The sequence below is a fragment of the Cydia fagiglandana genome, chromosome 20 (assembly GCF_963556715.1).
Source record: "Cydia fagiglandana chromosome 20, ilCydFagi1.1, whole genome shotgun sequence".
Lineage (NCBI taxonomy): Eukaryota > Metazoa > Arthropoda > Insecta > Lepidoptera > Tortricidae > Cydia > Cydia fagiglandana.
In genome coordinates, this window is record NC_085951.1 from 13700025 (window position 1) to 13720026 (window position 20002).

General features: G+C 39.2%; 2 protein-coding genes across 2 annotated transcripts in view; one reads left to right on the plus strand and one right to left on the minus strand.

Moving 5' to 3' along the window:
- The window catches only part of LOC134674492 (GPI transamidase component PIG-S), a 91295-nt gene extending 77586 nt beyond the window's left edge, over positions 1-13709 (plus strand). The window contains exons 7-11 of the mRNA XM_063532592.1: positions 3193-3367; positions 7090-7265; positions 8236-8377; positions 11775-11979; positions 13000-13709. Of these exons, the coding sequence (XP_063388662.1) occupies positions 3193-3367; positions 7090-7265; positions 8236-8377; positions 11775-11979; positions 13000-13114 (813 nt within the window). The 3' untranslated portion in view covers positions 13115-13709. The remainder of the gene's footprint in view (positions 1-3192; positions 3368-7089; positions 7266-8235; positions 8378-11774; positions 11980-12999) is intronic.
- Positions 13710-14860: 1151 nt separating this feature from the next.
- On the minus strand, positions 14861-19033 carry LOC134674478 (uncharacterized). Its single transcript, XM_063532576.1, has 2 exons — positions 18558-19033; positions 14861-17593 (listed from the first exon to the last, which is right to left on the minus strand). The coding sequence occupies exons 1-2, from the start codon at positions 18961-18963 to the stop codon at positions 16953-16955; spliced, it is 1047 nt and encodes a 348-aa protein (XP_063388646.1). The 5' UTR covers positions 18964-19033; the 3' UTR covers positions 14861-16952.
- Between the last annotated feature and the right edge of the window lie 969 nt (positions 19034-20002).

Below are 20002 nucleotides of genomic sequence, written 5' to 3' on the forward strand. Positions count from 1 at the left end.
AATTAACCTTAAAAAAATTCGAAATGCCAAAAACGTGTGCAAGACTTCATGGAGCATTATAAAAAAAACATGTAGCTCCACCGCAGAACCTTCTGAAATAAAAGAAATTACTCATAATAATATTACATACAACAACCCCTTGGAAATTGCAAAACAATTTAACCAGTACCTAATAAAATTAACAAACAACAATATTAAACACACTTGTAATGTAACATCCTTAATTAATCAAAACAGGCACACCATATTTTTCTTACCTGATGATCATTATGAGATTTTTAAAGCTATAAGGAACCTTAAAAATACCCAGTCTACGGGCTATGACGGCATTAATGCAAAAATCTTGAAATTAACTGCGAATATTATCTCATTACCATTATATCATATTATAAATCTGTCATACACAGAAGGGGTATTTCCGGATAGGCTCAAGATTTCTGTAGTGAAACCGCTTTTTAAAAAGGGTGATAAATGTGACATGTCGAACTATCGTCCTATCACTTTAATCCCTGTTCTATCTAAAGTTTTTGAACGACTAGTATTTAGGAAAATAATCGACTTTCTAGCCAAGCATAACTTAATAACCCACCAGCAGTACGGTTTCCAAAAGAATAAATCAACAACACATGCCTGTTTCGAGCTAATACGAAACGTTACCTTAGGTTTAAATGACAAAGCAGCTGTAGTAGCACTTATGCTGGATATGAGCAAGGCGTTTGACTTCGTGTGCCATGAGACCTTACTTTCAAAATTATATAAATACGGCATAAGGGGACAAGCATATTTGTGGTTAGAAAGCTATCTCAATGGACGGCAACAATGTGTTGAAGTTACGAAAATGGTGAATAATCACAAGGAGTCATATAACTCACCCTACGTGGTAAATAAATGCGGCGTGCCACAGGGCAGCATACTGGGGCCGATATTGTTTCTATTATATATTAACGATTTACCTAGAGCCACACATAATGATACGATACTCTTCGCAGACGATACAACTATCATAATTAAAGAGACGAATGGTACCTCACTATGTCATAATATTGCACAGACGCTAACAAATATTACTAAATGGTTAGATGATAATAATCTTAATGTAAATCTAAAAAAAACACAGTTAATCCAATTTCAAACTTACAAAAGTAGATCATTTGATGTAACTACCGACTTCAATAGCGTGCAACTTAAGGAAACTGATGCTGCAGTTTTCTTGGGTATACATATTGATAAACACTGCAACTGGAAAGCTCATATCAACTACTTATGTAATAAGCTAGATCGTTTTGTTTATGTTTTGTATCGTTTGCGTTCTATTGTCTCTGAAGCGGCAGCAACCGCAGCCTTTCACGGCTATGTATCATCACAAATTCGATACGGCTTAATAATATGGGGCAACTCTACCGAGGCCGATAGAGTCTTTAAAGCGCAAAAAAGATGTGTGAGATCATTATGCGGGGCCCACTACTTAGATAGCTGCAAGCCATTATTTAAAAGAAAAAAAATACTGCCTTTACCATCCTTGTACGTGTTCGAAATGTGTAAATTTGTTAAAAAGAATATAGGTTTATTTAAAAAAAAGGGCAACGATAAACGGCACAAATACGACCTAGAGATACCGACGCATCAAAGGCTAAAGCTGTTCCAAAATAACTGCTATTGTATGGCTGTAAATCTGTATAATTCTATTCCTGTTGGTATAAGGACACTAGAAGGAAAGGCTTTTCAAAAAAAATTGTATAGTTTACTATTGGAACATTGTTTTTATACCTTAAATGATATAAAACAACATTTTAAAATTAATAATTTTTTAGATAGGATTTAATTAAGTAGGAATTTGACATTGATACTCATTAACATTTGTTTTTTTTTTCTGTATTTTTTATTATATTGGAAATTTAATTGGATTATGAATGCTGAAATTTCAGCCGGACATGTAAATAATTGTACAGTTTACTGTTGGAAAATTGGTAATGACATAAATGATTAAAAATTTAATACAACTATTTATAATTAACAATATTTAGATAATTTAGTTTAGTAATTTGACATTGATACACATTGTCATTTTTTTTCTCTTCAACATTATTCTGTACTGCTTATTTAATATTTGTAATTTAATTTTGTGATAAATATTTGAATGCTGAAATTCCAGCCAGACATGTAAAGAACTGAATTTGTATATATTGACATCTTATTTATAACTCGTGTTTTATCAAATAAACGATTATCTTATCTTATCTTATCTTATCTAATCAGCTGAACTTAAGTCAAGATAGGTACTTTTTCGTGCTTCTATATAAATATATGTTTAATAAAAATGGAAACTATAGGTCTAGATTAAGAGAAGAAACTGTAACAATATTTTTTGTATGACCGTTTGTTTCATATTTAATTAATAAATAAATAAATCACACACCTGCAAAACAATCCGTCATTAGGTATTGATTGTTAGTTTTTGACATGAAAATGAAATATGGTATACTCGCGTAGTTCTAAATTACATGTAATTAGGTATTTCCGATACCCACCCAAAATTCCAGCATATCGGAGTCTATTTTCGAAATTACCGACATTCAAAAAAGTATTGAAATTACCAGAACACCTCATTGAAATAACTTGACAACAACAAATTTAATTTATTCGCTTTTTAGCGATGAGACCGCGTGTTGCTTAACCTATTCTTACAGTATTATCTGTATTGTTTTCTGTAATGAGGTGTGCAATAATAGTTATTTGTTTTACAAGGGGACAAAATTTTTGTTTAACCACTCGTGCTAATATTGATACCCGAGCAAGCCAAAGGTTCCAAAATTGAACCACAAGCGTAGCGAGTGGTTCGATAAATGGAATCTTGAGCTTTGCGAGGGTTTCAAAGCACGAGGGTTAAACAAAATTTGCCCCCGAGTGAAACACAAAATTTTTCACCACACCGACCCGAAGAAAATATTAGCTGTAAGATATCAAACAAAAACAAACCAAATCAAATGTAAATGAATGTCATTAAATATTTATTATTCTTAAACATAATTTAAAAGTCAATTCAATAAGCAAACATAAGAAAACAACTCATAATTTGCATTTGTTTACTTTGCCTCACGTGAATAAAATGCAACTTTGCTGTTTTCGAAGAGCAAAGTAAGCTTTTCCGAGCTGGTCTGGTGAAAAGAGTATTTGTATTGTATTGTATTCTAGGTAAAAGACACAAGCGCATACGGCCGCCATTTTGCCGTTCACAAAGACCGTCTCCACCTCCTGCTGACCAGACTCGAGGAGCGCGCCGCCACACACGTCTCCGAGCTGCCGACCATCAACCTAGTGCTGTACGCTGTTCCCTGCGAGAGGGCGCCACTTGTTATATATGACGGTGGTAAGGTTTTCATCTCTTTACCAGTGGGGAGACACTCCTGACTTCGGTCGAACTCGGCCCCGTTCGGCTCAGCATTGCTCCGAGCAATTATTAGGGTTGGCACCACTTGACTTCCTTTTGCGTGCACTACCACAGATAAGATAATTACTTGAATTTTGACAACCCTAAATAGCCGAAAGGGATAGTGCCATATATTAGAAAGGGATAGCATGATTCGACCTGTCAAACTTCGGGTTTGTAGGAAGTGTCCTTTCGGTACGGTAGTACTATTATTTCTTCTTTGTCTTTACGTTTATCTTATCTTATTGTTTTCGGGGTAGGGAATGCAAATCGGTTATTTTTTCAGGGTGGCCACTTTCTGGAAAACCGGGAAAACCGGGAAAAGTCAGGGAATTTCGCTAAACATGGAAAAGTCAGGGAATTGTCAGGGAAATTTAATGGAGGTCAGGGAATAAAAATTGTCTCTGTATGTACATAATATAAGTACATAATAAAAAGAATATTAATTTACCATCTGCAAACATTATATAATAATCTACACTTTTATGAAAATATGAACAGCACTGGCCAAACTTTTGGTATCATTTGTGCACATTGACCTGTCAATTTAGTTCGCGATTTTCTGGAGGCGACCTTACTATAATTAGTCTAACGCATTCACTGCCAGGGGGCGTGGCCTAGGAACAAACTTGTATGACGGTGGACGCACATTTGCGTCGGGGGCAGTGAATGCGCTAACCTGTTCACTTTAAAAAAACCGCAAACGATGTAAAGGTTAGCCGTTTGGCACACGCATACTAGGGGTCAAAACAAAATGTTTGACCCGCTGTCCCTAAAAATATTTCCCTTAGGAGGGGAGTTTTGTATGGGAAAGAAAATATTTGTTTTTTCAGAAATCTATCGTGTGTGGTCGCGATTCTAAAAATATACCACATCATTACATTTCAGCCATTTTTTTTAAATTAAAACAAAAATAATTTACAAAACATACCAAGTTTGGCCTTCTCCAGAACCCAGATACGATATGGCTGATTTTTTTTTGTACAATATACCACAAATGATAAGCGATATCCTCATATCTAACCCCAATAAAGCAATTTTGAAAATAATTTCATTTAGTATTTTTTATTTTATTTTTCAATAATACTAAGTGATACAGTCCTACTTCAGTATCTATTTTACGAGACTTAATGGAACTGTAGTGCAGATACGGTGCATATTTATATCCAACGGGGAATACCTCTTTAACCCTTATACTGCGCCTTTTCATCAGCTGGTATAGTTTTGTATGAAAAACTAAACGAAACTACACCAATTGATGAAAAGGCGCAGTAAAGAGGTATTTCCCGTTGGATATATATACATTACATATTGCATATAATTTTATGATTAATATTTACCGTATCTGCAGTACAGTTCCATAAGTCTTATAAAATAGGTACTGAAGTGTGACGATAGGTTTAAAAAAAAAATTTTTTTCCATATAAAAAAACAATGACTCGGCACTCCCCTCCTAAGGGAATTTCTTTTAGGAACCGCGGGTCATAAATTTTATTTTGACCTCTAGTATGCGTGTGGCAAACGGCTAACCTGTACAGGTACTCTTATGGTTCAGTATGTGCACTAGTGCTGCACACTGGCGGCAGAACATTGCAGTAATAAGTACTCCCTATTATTTTTTATCGGGCTATTTCGTTCAATCATGACTTTAAAAATGATGGTCACGGTCTTTAAAATATAATGAATTTTAACTTCTTTTTTATTTTGCTTTATTAAACAAATAGTTTTTCTTAATAAACTGCTTAAGTATTAACATAAATTTCAAGGACATTGGGTGTTGACAGCCCCTTAATTTGTGTATAAAAGCGGTTTTATGACATTTTTTCCACGATTTTAACAAGTCTACAAAATTTTCGGTTTCGACAAAAAACATGTTTCGGTCGGACACTAGTAGTTTTGTTTCAGTTATACCCAAGATTTTTAACCGACTTCAAAAAATTAGGTTACTCAATTCGTCGCTTTTGTACCATAACACGCAAAACGTTGAAGTCTAGTATTAATACGATTAAAGCCCGTATAAAGTGTTCCCTTTAGTATTTCTCGCTGGATTATATTATCCAATGAATTCAGTAGTCAGACAGAGGTACTCTTTCAATTGGTTTTTCCTGTACAGCTTTTAACAATAATGGTCAAAAATGAAATGAATTATTGGGTAATTGTATGAACTGTGATAGCAAATTACAATTTATAAATACAATGAAAAATCCAACAATCAATCAATTCATCTACTTAAAGGTTAACTGGAAGAGATTCCTCAAAGGGATAAGTTCGCCTTTGTACTTCTTACTAATTGTATGTTATTTTTAATATGTCTTTTTGTACAATAAAGATTTTACTACTACTACTACTACTACTACAATGAAATAGTACAAAAACGTCACCTGACGTAGGATATGAACCCACGACTTCCGTCTAACTATGCTTTCGCTCTTACCAACTGAACTATTCAGATACTACTTCTTATTATTTCCGTTTTTGCATTATTTTATTGTATTGATAAATTGTGATTTGCAATCAGATAATTCTGCAAAAACTCAAAAATGTATTCCAATTATATATTTTATATTTATTACATTTAAGATTATGGTCAGGGAAAAACTTGAAAAAACGCCTGGAAAACCGGGAAAAGTCAGGGAATTTTGGTTTTAGTAAAGAGTGGTCACCCTGTTTTTGTATGGAAATAATCGCGGTTTCGGTTAATAACCGATTATTTCCATACAAAAAATAACCGATTTGCATTCCCTATTTCGGGGGCCCTTGCGGATACACTTCGACCCATAGGGATCTTTTGAGAAGAAAAGCATACCCCCTAGAAAAGATCCGTCAACTACTCAAGAGCTTTTCCCACCATATCCATGTGTCGGATGATGGAGCTCATGGATAGCGTTTTAAAGTCCTTTGGGTCCAGATATCCTACTCCAAAGTCCTTAATTTATTGTCTGGCGAGGGTGTGACATTCCCACATTAGGTGTTTTAAGGTGACAGTCCATTTCCAACGACAGTTGCACTGCTGTTCATTTTACTATGGAAATTGACAATGACAGCGACGCATTTAGTACCGGTAGTGCAGCTGCGGTTAGAAATGGAATGTTACCATTACTGTCTCTTCCTCTTCGCCACACATACTACAATCGGTGTTGTCAGAGTGCCCCATCTTGGCCAGAATCTCTTTACGTCAAATATTCTGGTCCTATGGTCCGGGGCGGCGGGCTGCGGGAAGAGAGGAGCGGTGACAACTTGTCACGGTCGCCATGTAAGGAGGGCGTTGTCACATCATACAATACGCGGCGTATGATAAAATTATTACATGAGTTGATTGTATGTATGTATCGGCCTTAACTGCAGCAGTGGTAGTTTGTATGGCAGATGCAGGAGTTTATTGCTAAGGCAATAAGGGTCATACTCATAATCGTAATAATAGTTATTTGTTTTACAAAGGGGTAAAGTTGTTGTTTAACCGCCCTTGCTAATATTGATACCCGAGCAAGCGAAAGGTTCCAAAATTGAACCATTAGTGTAGCGAGTGGTTCGAAAGATGGAATCTTGAGCGTTGCGAGGGTTTCAAAACACAAGGGTTAAACAAATCAGCAACTTTGTGCCGCTTACCTCAATTTAAGAGAATGAGAAGTGAAAAGAATAACTCAGCTGTTAACGAATTACAGACACCCGCGTCCCCACCCCCGTCCAGGCCTTCATGTCTCCCAAATGGGGGGGAGTGGTGCTGGCCAACCCCAGGCCGGAAGAATGCGGGGGAGAGGGGGAAGTGGAGCCCAACGTCCAACGCGTCATGGGCGCGTTTGTAGCTCAGCTGAGACCTCTGCTCGGGATTCCGGATATGGTAAGTTTACATCTCCCCTGATACAAATAAATAATACCTATTAGATAACATTATTACACTAATTGACTAAGTCTTGTGTTGTAGGTACTTAGACAATGATATATATAATATACATATTTATAAATACTTAAATACATAGAAAACATCTATCGGGAACAAAGATCTGTGTTCATCACACAAATAAATGCCCTTACCGGGATTTGAACCTAGGACCATCGGCTTCACAGGCAGGGTTGTGACGTCCACTGGTCACTACGGGTAAGTTAGGGTGTTAAAGTAAACACTTAAATAAAGGTTGGAAATAGCCACCGGGTCACGACCTCACGCGGCGAGTGACAGCTGACAAGTGCCCCTCTCCCCGCGCGGCCTGCCCCGCCGCTATACAGTTTAATCGTCACAAGGGTCACTACCCACTAGGCCAGACCAGTCGTCAAAATGTGACAGTCCACTGGCTTTAGTACCGCCGGCGGAACGGGACATGCAGGTATATATTTGAAGTCGCGCGGGAGGGTTTTATGTAACTGGTAAAACCGATGTTGGATAGATAACCTCGTGATCTTTTTAAATGCTTCATAATGTAACTGTTTAGTTTGTGGGTATGTTAGAACATTGACACACGTTACCAAAATGGGGGGAGTGGTGCTACCCATGAATAGAATAAGACATTAATAATAATGATGACATTACCAAACTTTATTATTTATAATGGTATTCAGAGCTTGGTCTGTCTCTATCTCTGTATCTTTAGTTATTTAAATAAAAGTAAACAAAGTTTTCCCTCAACTTTACATGATCAAATAATGTAGGTTAAAGTCAGGTCGTTCAGCGACAGATCGAGACGGTTTTCTATTTGGTTGGTTAATCAATAAATGTTATAACTACCCGAAATCGTACAAGTCGTTTGTTAAGTTTAATATAATACCTAAAGATACAGACTATAATACGAGTATAACGAATGTATTAATTCCAGGTTCACATCCCGGATGCCCAACTGGACCCACTGCGGTCAGTGACCCCGCGCCGTTGGGAGGTAGATGCATTGCTGCGTCTGCGGGTTTTGGAACAGATCACTTCGGCAGAAAACACTTTACAGTCATTAGCGCAATTGTTAGGTGAGTGAGACTAATGAAACAATTCCTACCCACATTCCGGATGCCCAACTGGACCCTTTGAGGTCAGTGACCCCGCGCCGTTGGGAGGTAGATGCATTGCTGCGTCTGCGGGCTTTGGAACAAATCACTTCGGCAGAAAACACTTTACAGTCATTAGCGCAATTGTTAGGTGAGTGAGACTAATGAAACAATTCCTACTCACATTCCGGATGCCCAACTGGACCCACTGCGGTCAGTGACCCCGCGGCGTTGGGAGGTAGATGCATTGCTGCGTCTGCGGGTTTTGGAACAAATCACCTCGGCAGAAAACACTTTACAGTCATTAGCGCAATTGTTAGGTGAGTGAGACTAGTGAAACAATTCCTACTCACATTCCGGATGCCCAACTGGACCCTTTGAGGTCAGTGACCCCGCGCCGTTGGGAGGTAGATGCATTGCTGCGTCTGCGGGTTTTGGAACAGATCACCTCGGCAGAAAACACTTTACAGTCATTAGCGCAATTGTTAGGTGAGTGAGACTAATGAAACAATTCCTACCCACATTCCGAATGCCCAACTGGACTCCTTGAGGTCAGTGACCCCGCGCCGTTGGGAGGTAGATGCATTGCTGCGTCTGCGGGTTTTGGAACAGATCACCTCCGCGGAGAACACCTTGCAGTCCTTAGCACAGTTGCTAGGTAAGATAAAGTGCGTTTTGAGAAATCTTTCTCTATTCAATCGGTCCCTCATTGCTGAGGATCGTGACTCCGTTCGATTCCGTCAACTAGTTGTCTCCATCGGTCCCGTTCTGTAGCTTGGTGGAGTGCGTCGCTGACAGGTATTTTTAGTTCCTCCGCTATTTTTAACCGACTTCCAAATCCCAAAGGAGGAGGTTATCAATTCGGTTGTATGTTTTTTATTTTTTTTATTTTTATTTTAATTTTTATTTTTTATGTTTGTTACTCCATATCTCCGTCATTACTGGACCGATTTTGAAAATTCTTTTTTTGATTGAATGTATATGCATACAGATTGGTCCCGTTTTTATCAAAACCCAGTTCTGATGATGGGTTCCATGAGGAATCGAGGGAACTCCTCAAATCTTAAAGGCATACATATAGTGATTTTTGGGTTTTTATCATCAAATCAAGCATATACATCCAAAAAAGTGACATTTGATGAAGTGGAACTGCTGATGATGACCAGAACGGAACTCCTCAACGACGCATAGTTCACGGTTGGCGATTTGTCCTCTTCGTTATGTTTGTTAAGCAAGTTCAGTTTTTAAGCTACATTTTTGTCAAGCTCGAGTTCTGATGATGGGATCCATGAGGAATCGAGAGAACTCCTCAAATCTTAAAGGCATGCGTATAGAGATTTTTGTATTTACATCAGAAAATTAAGCATTTTCATTAAAAACTGTCGCATTTGATGAAGTGGAACTGCTGATGATGATCAGAACAGAACTCTTCAACGACGCATAGTTCACGTTTCGAGATTTTTCCTCTTCGTTATGTTTGTTAAGCAAGTTAAGTTTTTAATGCACATTTTTGTCAAGCTCGAGTTCTGATGATGGGATCCATAAGAAATCGAGGGAACTCCTCAAATATTGAAGGCATGCGTATAGAGATTTTTGTGTTTACATCAGGAAATTAAGCATTTTCATTAAAAACTGTCGCATTTGATGAAGTGGAACTGCTGATGATGATCAGAACAGAACTCTTCAACGACGCATAGTTCACGTTTGGCGATTTTTCCTCTTCGTTATGTTTGTTAAGCAAGTTAAGTTTTTAAGCCACATTTTTGTCAAGCTCGAGTTCTCATGATGGGAACCATAAGGAATCGAGGGAACTCCTCAAATATTAAAGGCATACGCATAGATTTTTTTTGTATTTTCATCATAAAATCAAGCATTTACTTTAAAAACTGTCACATTTGATGAAATGGAACTGCTGATGATGACCAGAATAGAACTCTTCAACAACGCATAGTACACATTTGGTGATTACGAATTTCGATTTTGACTTGGACTGGGTCCCGGACTCGGACCCAGAACCGGACTCATACCCGGATCCGGTTCGGACCCGGACCCGGACCTGGACTCGGACCCGGGCTCGGACCCGGACTCGGACCCGGACTCAGACCCGGACTCGGACCCGGACTCGGACCCGGACCTTGACCCGGAAAACCACTATGATACCTTAACTAAATAAACCACTTTGATTACCTACCATAAAATGTGTAAGTATATAAGTATGATGATGCCAATCTTACTAGCCCCTCCCGCTTAAACCCCCGTACACCGCAACGCATGCGCCGTTAAGTGGGTTAGGTTAGGTTTGAACTGCGATCCTCACAGAACCGAACTGCTATCAGAGAAGTGGGTTAGGTTAGGCTAGAACTACGACCCTTACAGAAGCGAAATGCTAGTAGAAAAGTGGGTGGTTTTACCTCCTTTTCTACATAGTAGGTATACCATCTACAATAATCTTTCACCGGCCCCCATAGAAGTCGGTTTTTTTTTTCTTAAAAATTATTCTAGAATGTAAACATATCAAACTGATACCTACCTAAATGAACATAAATTTAACTCATAAGTTTGCCGTTATGTAATTTATTTAAGTATTTTTATTTTTTCAATCTGAGATAGAGGATTTTCCTAGTTCAGGTAGAAGTCATTAAAAAGCCTTACTTTATAAGATATTATTACCCTAATGTTAAATGTATAACTCTATTTTTCTGAATAAAAATTTTATTTATATATTTTTTTTATTTTTTTATTTGGTCCGACCATCGTTTGGGACTTCTACCCCTAACCCTTTTTCCCTCTATTTTACCGGTCACGATAGGACGTTCCAAATTGCTGCTATCCCTACGTGCAATATGGCCAAAATACCGCAATATTCGTTGTAAGCAGGTTGTGGATAGACGTTGTCTTGAGAGTATATAATATATGCGAAATAGATAAGGGTTATTCTATACTATTAGCAGCTGGTTGCCGCCGTTGCGACTGGAGGGGCTATGTTTAAACGTAGGCTCTGAAACATTCGTATTTGTCATGCTACTTCAGTCAACCTCAGTACTTTTTGTACCGAGACTGACTGAAATAGCAAGACACGTTCGTACGTTTCCGTGAAAATAATATGGACAGTAATTATGCACTATGATTCGTTTTTTTAGCATTAGAAAGAAGGTAAGCGATCTTGACATGTCTTTTAATTGAAAAACGCTTTTAAAAATCAGTAACTATTACTTAAGAAAGCAGAAGAATATAAACGGTCGTATTAGATTCATAATTGTTACATATTAGCCGTGACTTATTTTTAAAACGTGTTTTACAATCATAAGACACATCAAGATTGTTTACCTTATTTCTAATGCTAAAAAAAACGTGTACATGTGTATGTGATTGCTTCCAGGTGAAATCTCCAACATCGTGATCAACGACGAAGTCGGCGCGTCCATCAACGCGGCAGTCGACGGCATCGGCCTCGCGCGCGAGCACCTGGCCGCCGGGCAGCTGATGGAGGCCTACAAGAGCTCCCGGGGGGCCCACAGAGCCGCCGAGACCGCCTTTATGGAGCCTAGTCTACTGGCGTTGCTGTACTTCCCTGATGATCAGAAGTGAGTACCTGGTGGAGGCCTACAAGAGCTCCCGGGGGGCCCACAGAGCCGCCGAGACCGCCTTTATGGAGCCTAGTCTACTGGCGTTGTTATACTTCCCTGATGATCAGAAGTGAGTACCTAGTGGAGGCCTACAAGAGCTCCCGGGGGGGCCACAGAGCCGCCGAGACCGCCTTTATGGAGCCTAGTCTACTGGCGTTGTTATACTTCCCTGATGATCAGAAGTGAGTACCTAGTGGAGGCCTACAAGAGCTCCCGGGGGGGCCACAGAGCCGCCGAGACCGCCTTTATTGAGTAGCGGAATTGTCAGTACTGCTACAACTGATGTATGCAGTGAGCACTCTATGTACTTTTTAGGGTTCCGTACCCAAAGGGTAAAACAGTACCCTATTACTAAGACTTCGCTGTCCGTCCGCCCGTCCGTCTGTCTGTCACCAGGCTGTATCTCACGAATCGTGATAGCTAGACAGTTGAAATTTTGACAGATGATGTATTTCTGTTGCCGCTATAACAACAAATACTAAAAACAGAATAAAATAAAGATTTAAGTGGGGCTCCCATATACAACAAACGTGATTTTTGACCAAAGTTAAGCAACGTCGGGCGTGGTCAGTAGTTACTTGGATGGGTGACCGTTTTTTTGCATTTTTTTCCGTTTTTTTTGCATTATGGTACGGAACCCTTCGTGCGCGAGTCCGACTCGCACTTGCCCGGTTTTTTTTCTCTATGGTGAAAGCGAGTTTCCTTGCGGTGGTTCTTTATGTTTGATAGAAATCCAGCAGTTGAAGAGTTCTTCTCCAAATTTTTTGGCATATAGCGTAGGGGTTTATTTATTTATTTTTAATTTAATAGTTACGCACTTGCACCATTTCACTAGCCCGGGGTTAACCGGTTAAACCTGGAGTTACCATGGTTACCAGTGCAATTTGACACTGGGTTAACGGTATAACCGCTTAACTCCGGGTTAGTGGGATGGTGCAAGTGGCCGTAAGCCAACTAATGACGTCACTTTATTTTCAGATACGCCATCTACATTCCTCTCTTCCTGCCCATAATGTTCCCCGTGGTGCTCTCTCTCAAGACCCTGCTGCTGTGGCTGAGGGGCAAGCCTCTGCACAAGGAGAAGGCTGATTAATGATACCAAAGTATTATGATGTAATGTAACTAATATGGTACATTAGGCATGTCCCACATAGAGCGAGTAAGCGATTAACTGTCGGCGATTATCTCGCTCAAGAAACGAACAAAAGATTAGAGTCCTGTGTTAGTAAAAGAGACACATATATTAATAGTCCATCGCTGGCTGTTCACACTGCCGGCGAAAACACCGTCGCCGCGATAAGATAAAACTAGCTGAGCGGTACTCGCTCGGCGATGCTCGCTTCGTAGTTTGAACAAGTCCGCGCTGTCTGCGTGTTCGCTGCACCGCCCGAGCGAGTTACGCGAGTAATTGCCCGTCGCACTCGAACACTCGCCTATAGCCGAGCGACAAAACTATTGGAGCTAACACTCGCTTCTCGCCGCTCGCCCACTCGTTTCTAGTTTATCGTTCTACTCGCTTATCGCTCATCGTCGGCGGTGGGACAAGTACCTTAGTTGTACCCCACACTGTTAAATGTCCATGGGTAAACCTTATTGCAAAAGGCATAAGGTCCACCTATGGACAGTTAGGAGTGTCGCTGTTTGTAAATTATTTAATGCATTTAGTTAATAAATGGGAGTTTGTAATAGATTTGGGTTTTCAATCTCTTTCAAGTAAAATTAGAAAGTGTCATGCTTTTGACAGTAAGTAAAATTACGAATACTATAGTCGCACCAATAAAAGTCTGCTGCGGATTTGATAGCCCACGCTTAAAATGACACTTGCACTGCGTGGGCTATCAAAATCGCTGCAGACTTTTACGGTCTAACTTGTCGTTTATATAGGAGATCCATTATACTAAATTCTGGTAATCATCGGTAGTTACATTTCAACAAATAGCGTTGTGCACTGTTTAAATGCAAATGCTTGATTTTGTAGATAAAAATACAAGAATCCAAGTAACTATGCTCATAAGAGTCATAAAATCTGAGGATCACGAAACATCATCAGAATAGGACGTAAATCTGGTAGTATATGCATTTAACCTTTTGGACGCCCCAATGACCGCTTTATCCGCACCGCAGGTCCAACGCCAAAGACGGATTTATCGGTCACAGACCACAGAGTAACATAGACCTACGTGCATATGCATAAAGTTCAATTTCAGTTTTGTTTTGACACTTTGGTGACGTGGCGTCCTACAGCTTTTGTGTTTGACAGGGCGTCGAAAAGGTTAAACAATTAAAATCCAAATAGATTAAAAAAAACCGGGCAAGTGCAAGTCGGAGTCGCGCACGAAGGGTTCCGTACCATAATGCAAAAAAAAAACGGTCACCCATCCAAGTAATGACCCCGCCCGACGTTGCTTAACTTCGGTCGAAAATCACGTTTGTTGTATGGGAGCCCCACTTAAATCTTTATTTTATTCTGTTTTTAGTATTTGTTATTATAGCGGCAACAGAAAAACATCATCTGTGAAAATATCAACTAGACAGTATCACGGTTCGTGAGATACAGCCTGGTGACAGACGGACGGACGGACGGACAGCAGAGTCTTAGTAATACGATCCCGTTTTACCCTTTGGGTACGGAACCCTAATGACGGAGTTCTGAAGCAATAAATAAACATAACATTTAATGATAAAGTGGAAGTCTTTTTTTAAATATTGAAGTCTCGTTTTAAAATCGCGTCAACCGCTAGACACCTTATTCATATTAAGTATTTATATTTATGATAAACAGATACTAACCTTTGCATAGTTCCATAACTTACGTAAGCAGGGAAATGGAAACCACGTGTCGATTCACATTATAATATATTAATATGTAATACTGAATACCCGTCACAATCAAAATGTATTCTAAGTCCGTGCAAGTTACAAGTGTTATGTGAATGCTTAATATATGAATAATTTATGTAAGCAGCAAACATTTAGAGCTACAACTTCACTTCTAGAAGAGTTTTGACTTAGAAGAACTTGAGTTCCATGCATTTTTCAGTTTGAGGCTTCTAAGTATGTAGGTACGTAGGTACCTATAGGCGACGTCAAATATATATTAACATTTTTTCCATTCCATTCATAAAGTGGATATGCACTTTCGCAGCTCACTGTAGCTGACTTTTAGCCCCCCCTCCCCACATCTAGCGTCTTTCGAGCGTCGGCGTCTGTCGGCGTCTGGTCAGCGCTATGGAAAATGACGTCGCTGCGCAGTTGCGTCGACGTTGCATCGAGCAGCGGCCATGGAGTTGTAGACGTCGACGCTCGAAAGACGCTAGATGTGGGGCCTATAAAAGTCTCCCATTCCATTCTCTTTTGAATCTTTATATTGTCAAATAGAAATTGCATTTATATTGGCATGTGTTTTGATGTATGGACGGCTAGATATTTAGAAAATTATTTACTTTAAAATGTTTTAAATCATAAGCAAAATGCGCTATAGCCAAGGTGCTCCAAATGTATGCCGCTAGGTTTATCTTAATACAGTATTAATAATCCGTTGGATATTATAATACTTAATAGTGTTATAGATGCTATAGTATAGTAGGTAAGTATTCCATCGTCGAAGATTATCCGATGAGGCTCAGGTTGAAAATGTTATTGCTTTATATTAATATAATAATAATATATCTGATTACATCAATAGCACCACGTTTATTTCTCCTCAAAGCCTAGAGGCATTGATCTCCGGTTGACGCCTTTCGTTGTTATCTAACTATCGGTATATCTCCAGACACACACACAGACACACAGACAGATACAGATATTTTTTTAACCTTTTCGACGCCGTGTCAACAAAAGCTGTCACGCGGACGCCACGCCACCGAAGTGTCAAAACTGAAATTGAACTTTATGCATATGCACGTAGGTCTATGTTGCTCTATGGTCTGTGACCGATTAATCCGTATTTGGCGTTGGACCTGCGGATATATCGGTCATTGGCATCCAAAAGGTTAATGGCTCCGTAAAGGCAAACAACAAATCCCTTGCTGCCAGCAGATTTATATTTATTTATAGTACCAGCATTCACCGGATCTTTTCAAAATCACCCTATTAGACTTCGAATGAAGTAAACGTGGTACTAAAGCTCGTTATTTAACAATAAATCTTATGTCTATATGAATAAGTTACAAAATGGAATGTGATGCGATGGTAGTGATGGTACATGTGTCGATATGTATCAACAATTCAGTCTATATACGCTGTTATGACTTAGTATTCTATGTATATTATTCGAAAACGGTTATTATATAATACGTATTTTATGTAATCGTAAACTTTTAATGTAGATTATTGAAGTACTTCACACGTTTACTTTGAAACCCCATGTTATCAATTTATTGATTAAATGTTAATGGGGTCTAAACTATTTTTTTTTTTCAAATGCATTAGTAACACTTCGATACGCCAATCTGTCCATTTCAAGTGTCATTTTAGTACAAAACCAGAATGCTAGTGTTAGTCAAAGAAAAGTCTGCAACGATTTTGATAGCCCACACAGTGCAAGTGTTGTTTTAAACTTCAAACTTCTATGAAATTATGACGTATAAATAACACTTGCACTGCGTGGGCTATCAAAATCGCTGCAGACTTTTCTTGGTCTAACTCTAGCACAACTTGCGTTGTCGCGTGCGAGTCCATATGTCACGCGCAACTTCAAGTACCTTAGAGACGCGCGCTACAACGCAAGTCAAGCTAAGATGTCACTGTCACACTTGGGGAGATTGGCCAAACGAACCGCCACTTTTTAAAATGTAGAGTAGACTACCTATGCATTTTCATATATCCATACCATTACTGACACAATCAAAAGCATATATGTACTTCAGTCCAGCAATTCATAAAACTTATTCAAACAAACCGCTACCACAACACCGAAAGATTAAATTCGTTTACGACTCAACCCAGTCGGTTTCAGTGATCATCGCAACATTCTCCCCTTTGCCCGGCAAATATTCGAACTCCCACAGCGAATTCCCAAGTACCAACGTCTCCCCCTCACTCAATTCGAAGTTCAGAGTGAAACAGTCATCCTCGCAAGGCGCTCTAGGCTTCAACTGCAGCCAAGACTTTCCCTTCAGTTGTGACATTATGATCAACCCAACATCAAGTTCCAAGTACTTGTATCTATGCGTGTCGTAGCTCTTTGAGAGGAGAAGCCAGTTGAAATGTGAAGGAGGGATGTGAGGGGAAAGGAAATAAGGTCTAGGAGCAAGGATGCGAAAAGATTTAACGGCCCTGATATCGCAGTTCTGAAAATGAACGAACCAGCTAGGGATGTTAGTGTTGGTGATTCTGGAGACTATCTCCTCTAAATCCATGGGCTGTCGGCCGATTCTGACGTTGGTCAAGACCCGGCAAGGTACGGAGTCTCTGAGACGTTCGTCTCCGCTGATGAGGTTGGTCAAGTTGAGTTCGGTTCGAGAGACGGACCAGTCGTAGTGGGCGTCGGTGACGATCACTGGGGCGCCGCGGAGGAGGTGGTGGTTGAACACCTCGTTGTAATTGGTGTCGGATACGCGGACGATGGATCCTGGAAAATTAAAATTGTATTTTGTATTTTGGTTTTAATTTTAATTGTATGTTAGTACACTCAGCAGCAGAAGTTGTTAAGCGGGCCAGGTGTTCAAAATGGTCTTGACGCGACTTTATTGTTAAGAGAATAAGAGCGTGTCAAGGTAATTTTGAACACCTAGCCCGCTTAGCAACTTCTGCTGCTGCCTGTACTTGGTGGTTAGTTGTTGGTGAATTATGAAAGGATTAAGTTAGTTATCGGGTTGCTTTTAAATTTAATCTGTCTACTAAGATTATCGGATAGCAAGATTTACATGGAAAAGTTCTATAAGATACGCAGATCATGAGGACGAACTTGTGTTCCCAAATAATTACGAGTGAATACCTAACTCAAATTTTCAAGAAATATCACGGTTTTTTTTTTAGTAAACTTATATTGAGATATTTGATATAAGTACTAAGTATTAGGGTATAGGTATCTTTGTTAAAATGAATAAAGCCAGTTTTATCCACTTAGGTAAGTATTATTAGAAGAAATCTAGAGTCAGTAATTATAAGCCAGTTAAAAATTTAAATGTAAATAGCGTTATGTTTTGTACTTAAAAGTTAAAATGTTTAATAGGTCCATTTATGCTGTCATACATTCCAGATTCCAGGCACTATCCTACAAATGTATAAACTAGTACAGAAGTGGGATAAAGTTTGCATAGGGCCAAAGAATTAACATTAAATTATAAAATTTATAAATGTATGACCTGTCGGTAAATAGATAGCATTGAGCGTAATATTATTACGAGGTTTTCTGTAATAAATAATATAATTACAGCCACTACAGTTAGGTAACGTTGAACACTTAAGCGGAAACAACAGGCCCTTCCCCTGAAGAGGTAACACGGGAAGAGCTTACTAGGTCAGGTACAAGGCTAAATTAGGTCAAGAGCCTAAATTACTCCCATCCTATTTTAAGGCCACAGGTTACTCACTGACAGCTTCGCAGGCGATGCAGTCCGCGGCAGACGCCAGGTTGTCCAGATTATGCGGCTGCGAGCGGTCCACCACACACTTGTTATAGTACAATGGCGTCCAGTCCCAGAACGGCAGGATTTTGATCATCACGATCCGCGCCACGGCCGACGCGTGCCATTGAAAAGTTTCCGTCTGGCTTACGGTATACCCGATGGCCATTACCATCACCAGAAACATAAAAACCCTCGTCCATCTTCTGATAGACGCCTTCCGCACTGCATTCGTCAGTGGCCGGCAAATTAAATCCATTTCCTCGTCAGTCATTCCCGCTTCTTTGCAGTACTCGTAAAAAGAACGCACTTCTGAGTTAATTAACTCGAATTTCTCGCGCTGGGACATTTTTGTCCCGTTTTTGAGACTCATTTTGAGCGTGACCTATAAATCCGCCCACGACGATCAATATAAACTTGCGACGCGTTTATCGATGGATGGAAATTCGCGCGCGCGCGCGAACGTAGCCGTTTTTTCGCTATGTTGCAAACTTGATTTGTTGAAGTCAATGACATTGCAGGAATGGCAAATATTTCTGTAAAATATGGGAGTACGACTATGTGAGCTACTTTCCAGGATTGAACTTCGAAACAATACGACTGGAAAGGTAAGTACATTTCATAATTAATTGATTTATGACGTAACATCACTGAAAAATTTTAATTCGCTTGTTGTTATTCCGTTCGGATACACGTATTCTGAATAAATGTATAAAACCACTTTATGTACTGTTTATTTTTTTTAGTAAAGCTTTATTAACTACATTATTTTAATGTTTTATTTAGCTACCTAAGACTGATTTACTATTATTAACAGAATTTATGGAGGATTTCAAAATCAATTTGATGATTTTGATGTCCAGTTGTTTATGGAGTTTTCCCCTTTTATATGGCAACACCAAAAGTCAAATACCTTTCGTCCGCCATATTGGATGTGCTCTATGTGGAAGTCATTCAAACGTTGACCTTATAATTTATTTCTTACTAGCGTGTGATATTATTTATCTTTTAAAATATCTTAAATTTAAGATATATTTTAAGTGATTGTTGCGTGGTAAAACGTAATCATAAGAGTGTGATTTTGGTTTTTTGCAATTCGTTTGATATACGTCACAGCGCCATGTTGTATTCCTGCGCTGATTGCAGGCACGAGAAATCTGCCAACCCGTTTATTTTTCGGGATTAGTTCCCGAGAATAAATCGAACCGCGATTTTGTACTCAAATATATTTTAATTTATATTTGTTGGCAAATGTAAACCAACATTAGTGAATTCGATGAATCCTTGTTGCCTCCTTTCGAGCGCTAACTCCTAGTTTCAACTGCAGTTTTGTGCATCCGCGAAAGTTGAAAGGACTGTGTTGTAAAAGAAGTGATATTAATTAGCCAAAATTCCGGTCCCTACGCGCAGAC

Coding starts and splice junctions, on each gene's coding strand:
- LOC134674478 (XM_063532576.1), bottom strand. CDS start 18,963: ATGAGTCTCAAAAACGGGACAAAAATGTCCCAGCGCGAGAAATTCGAG. Junction 17,594..18,557: donor CATCGCCTGCGAAGCTGTCA/GTGAGTAACCTG, acceptor TTAATTTTCCAG/GATCCATCGTCCGCGTATCC.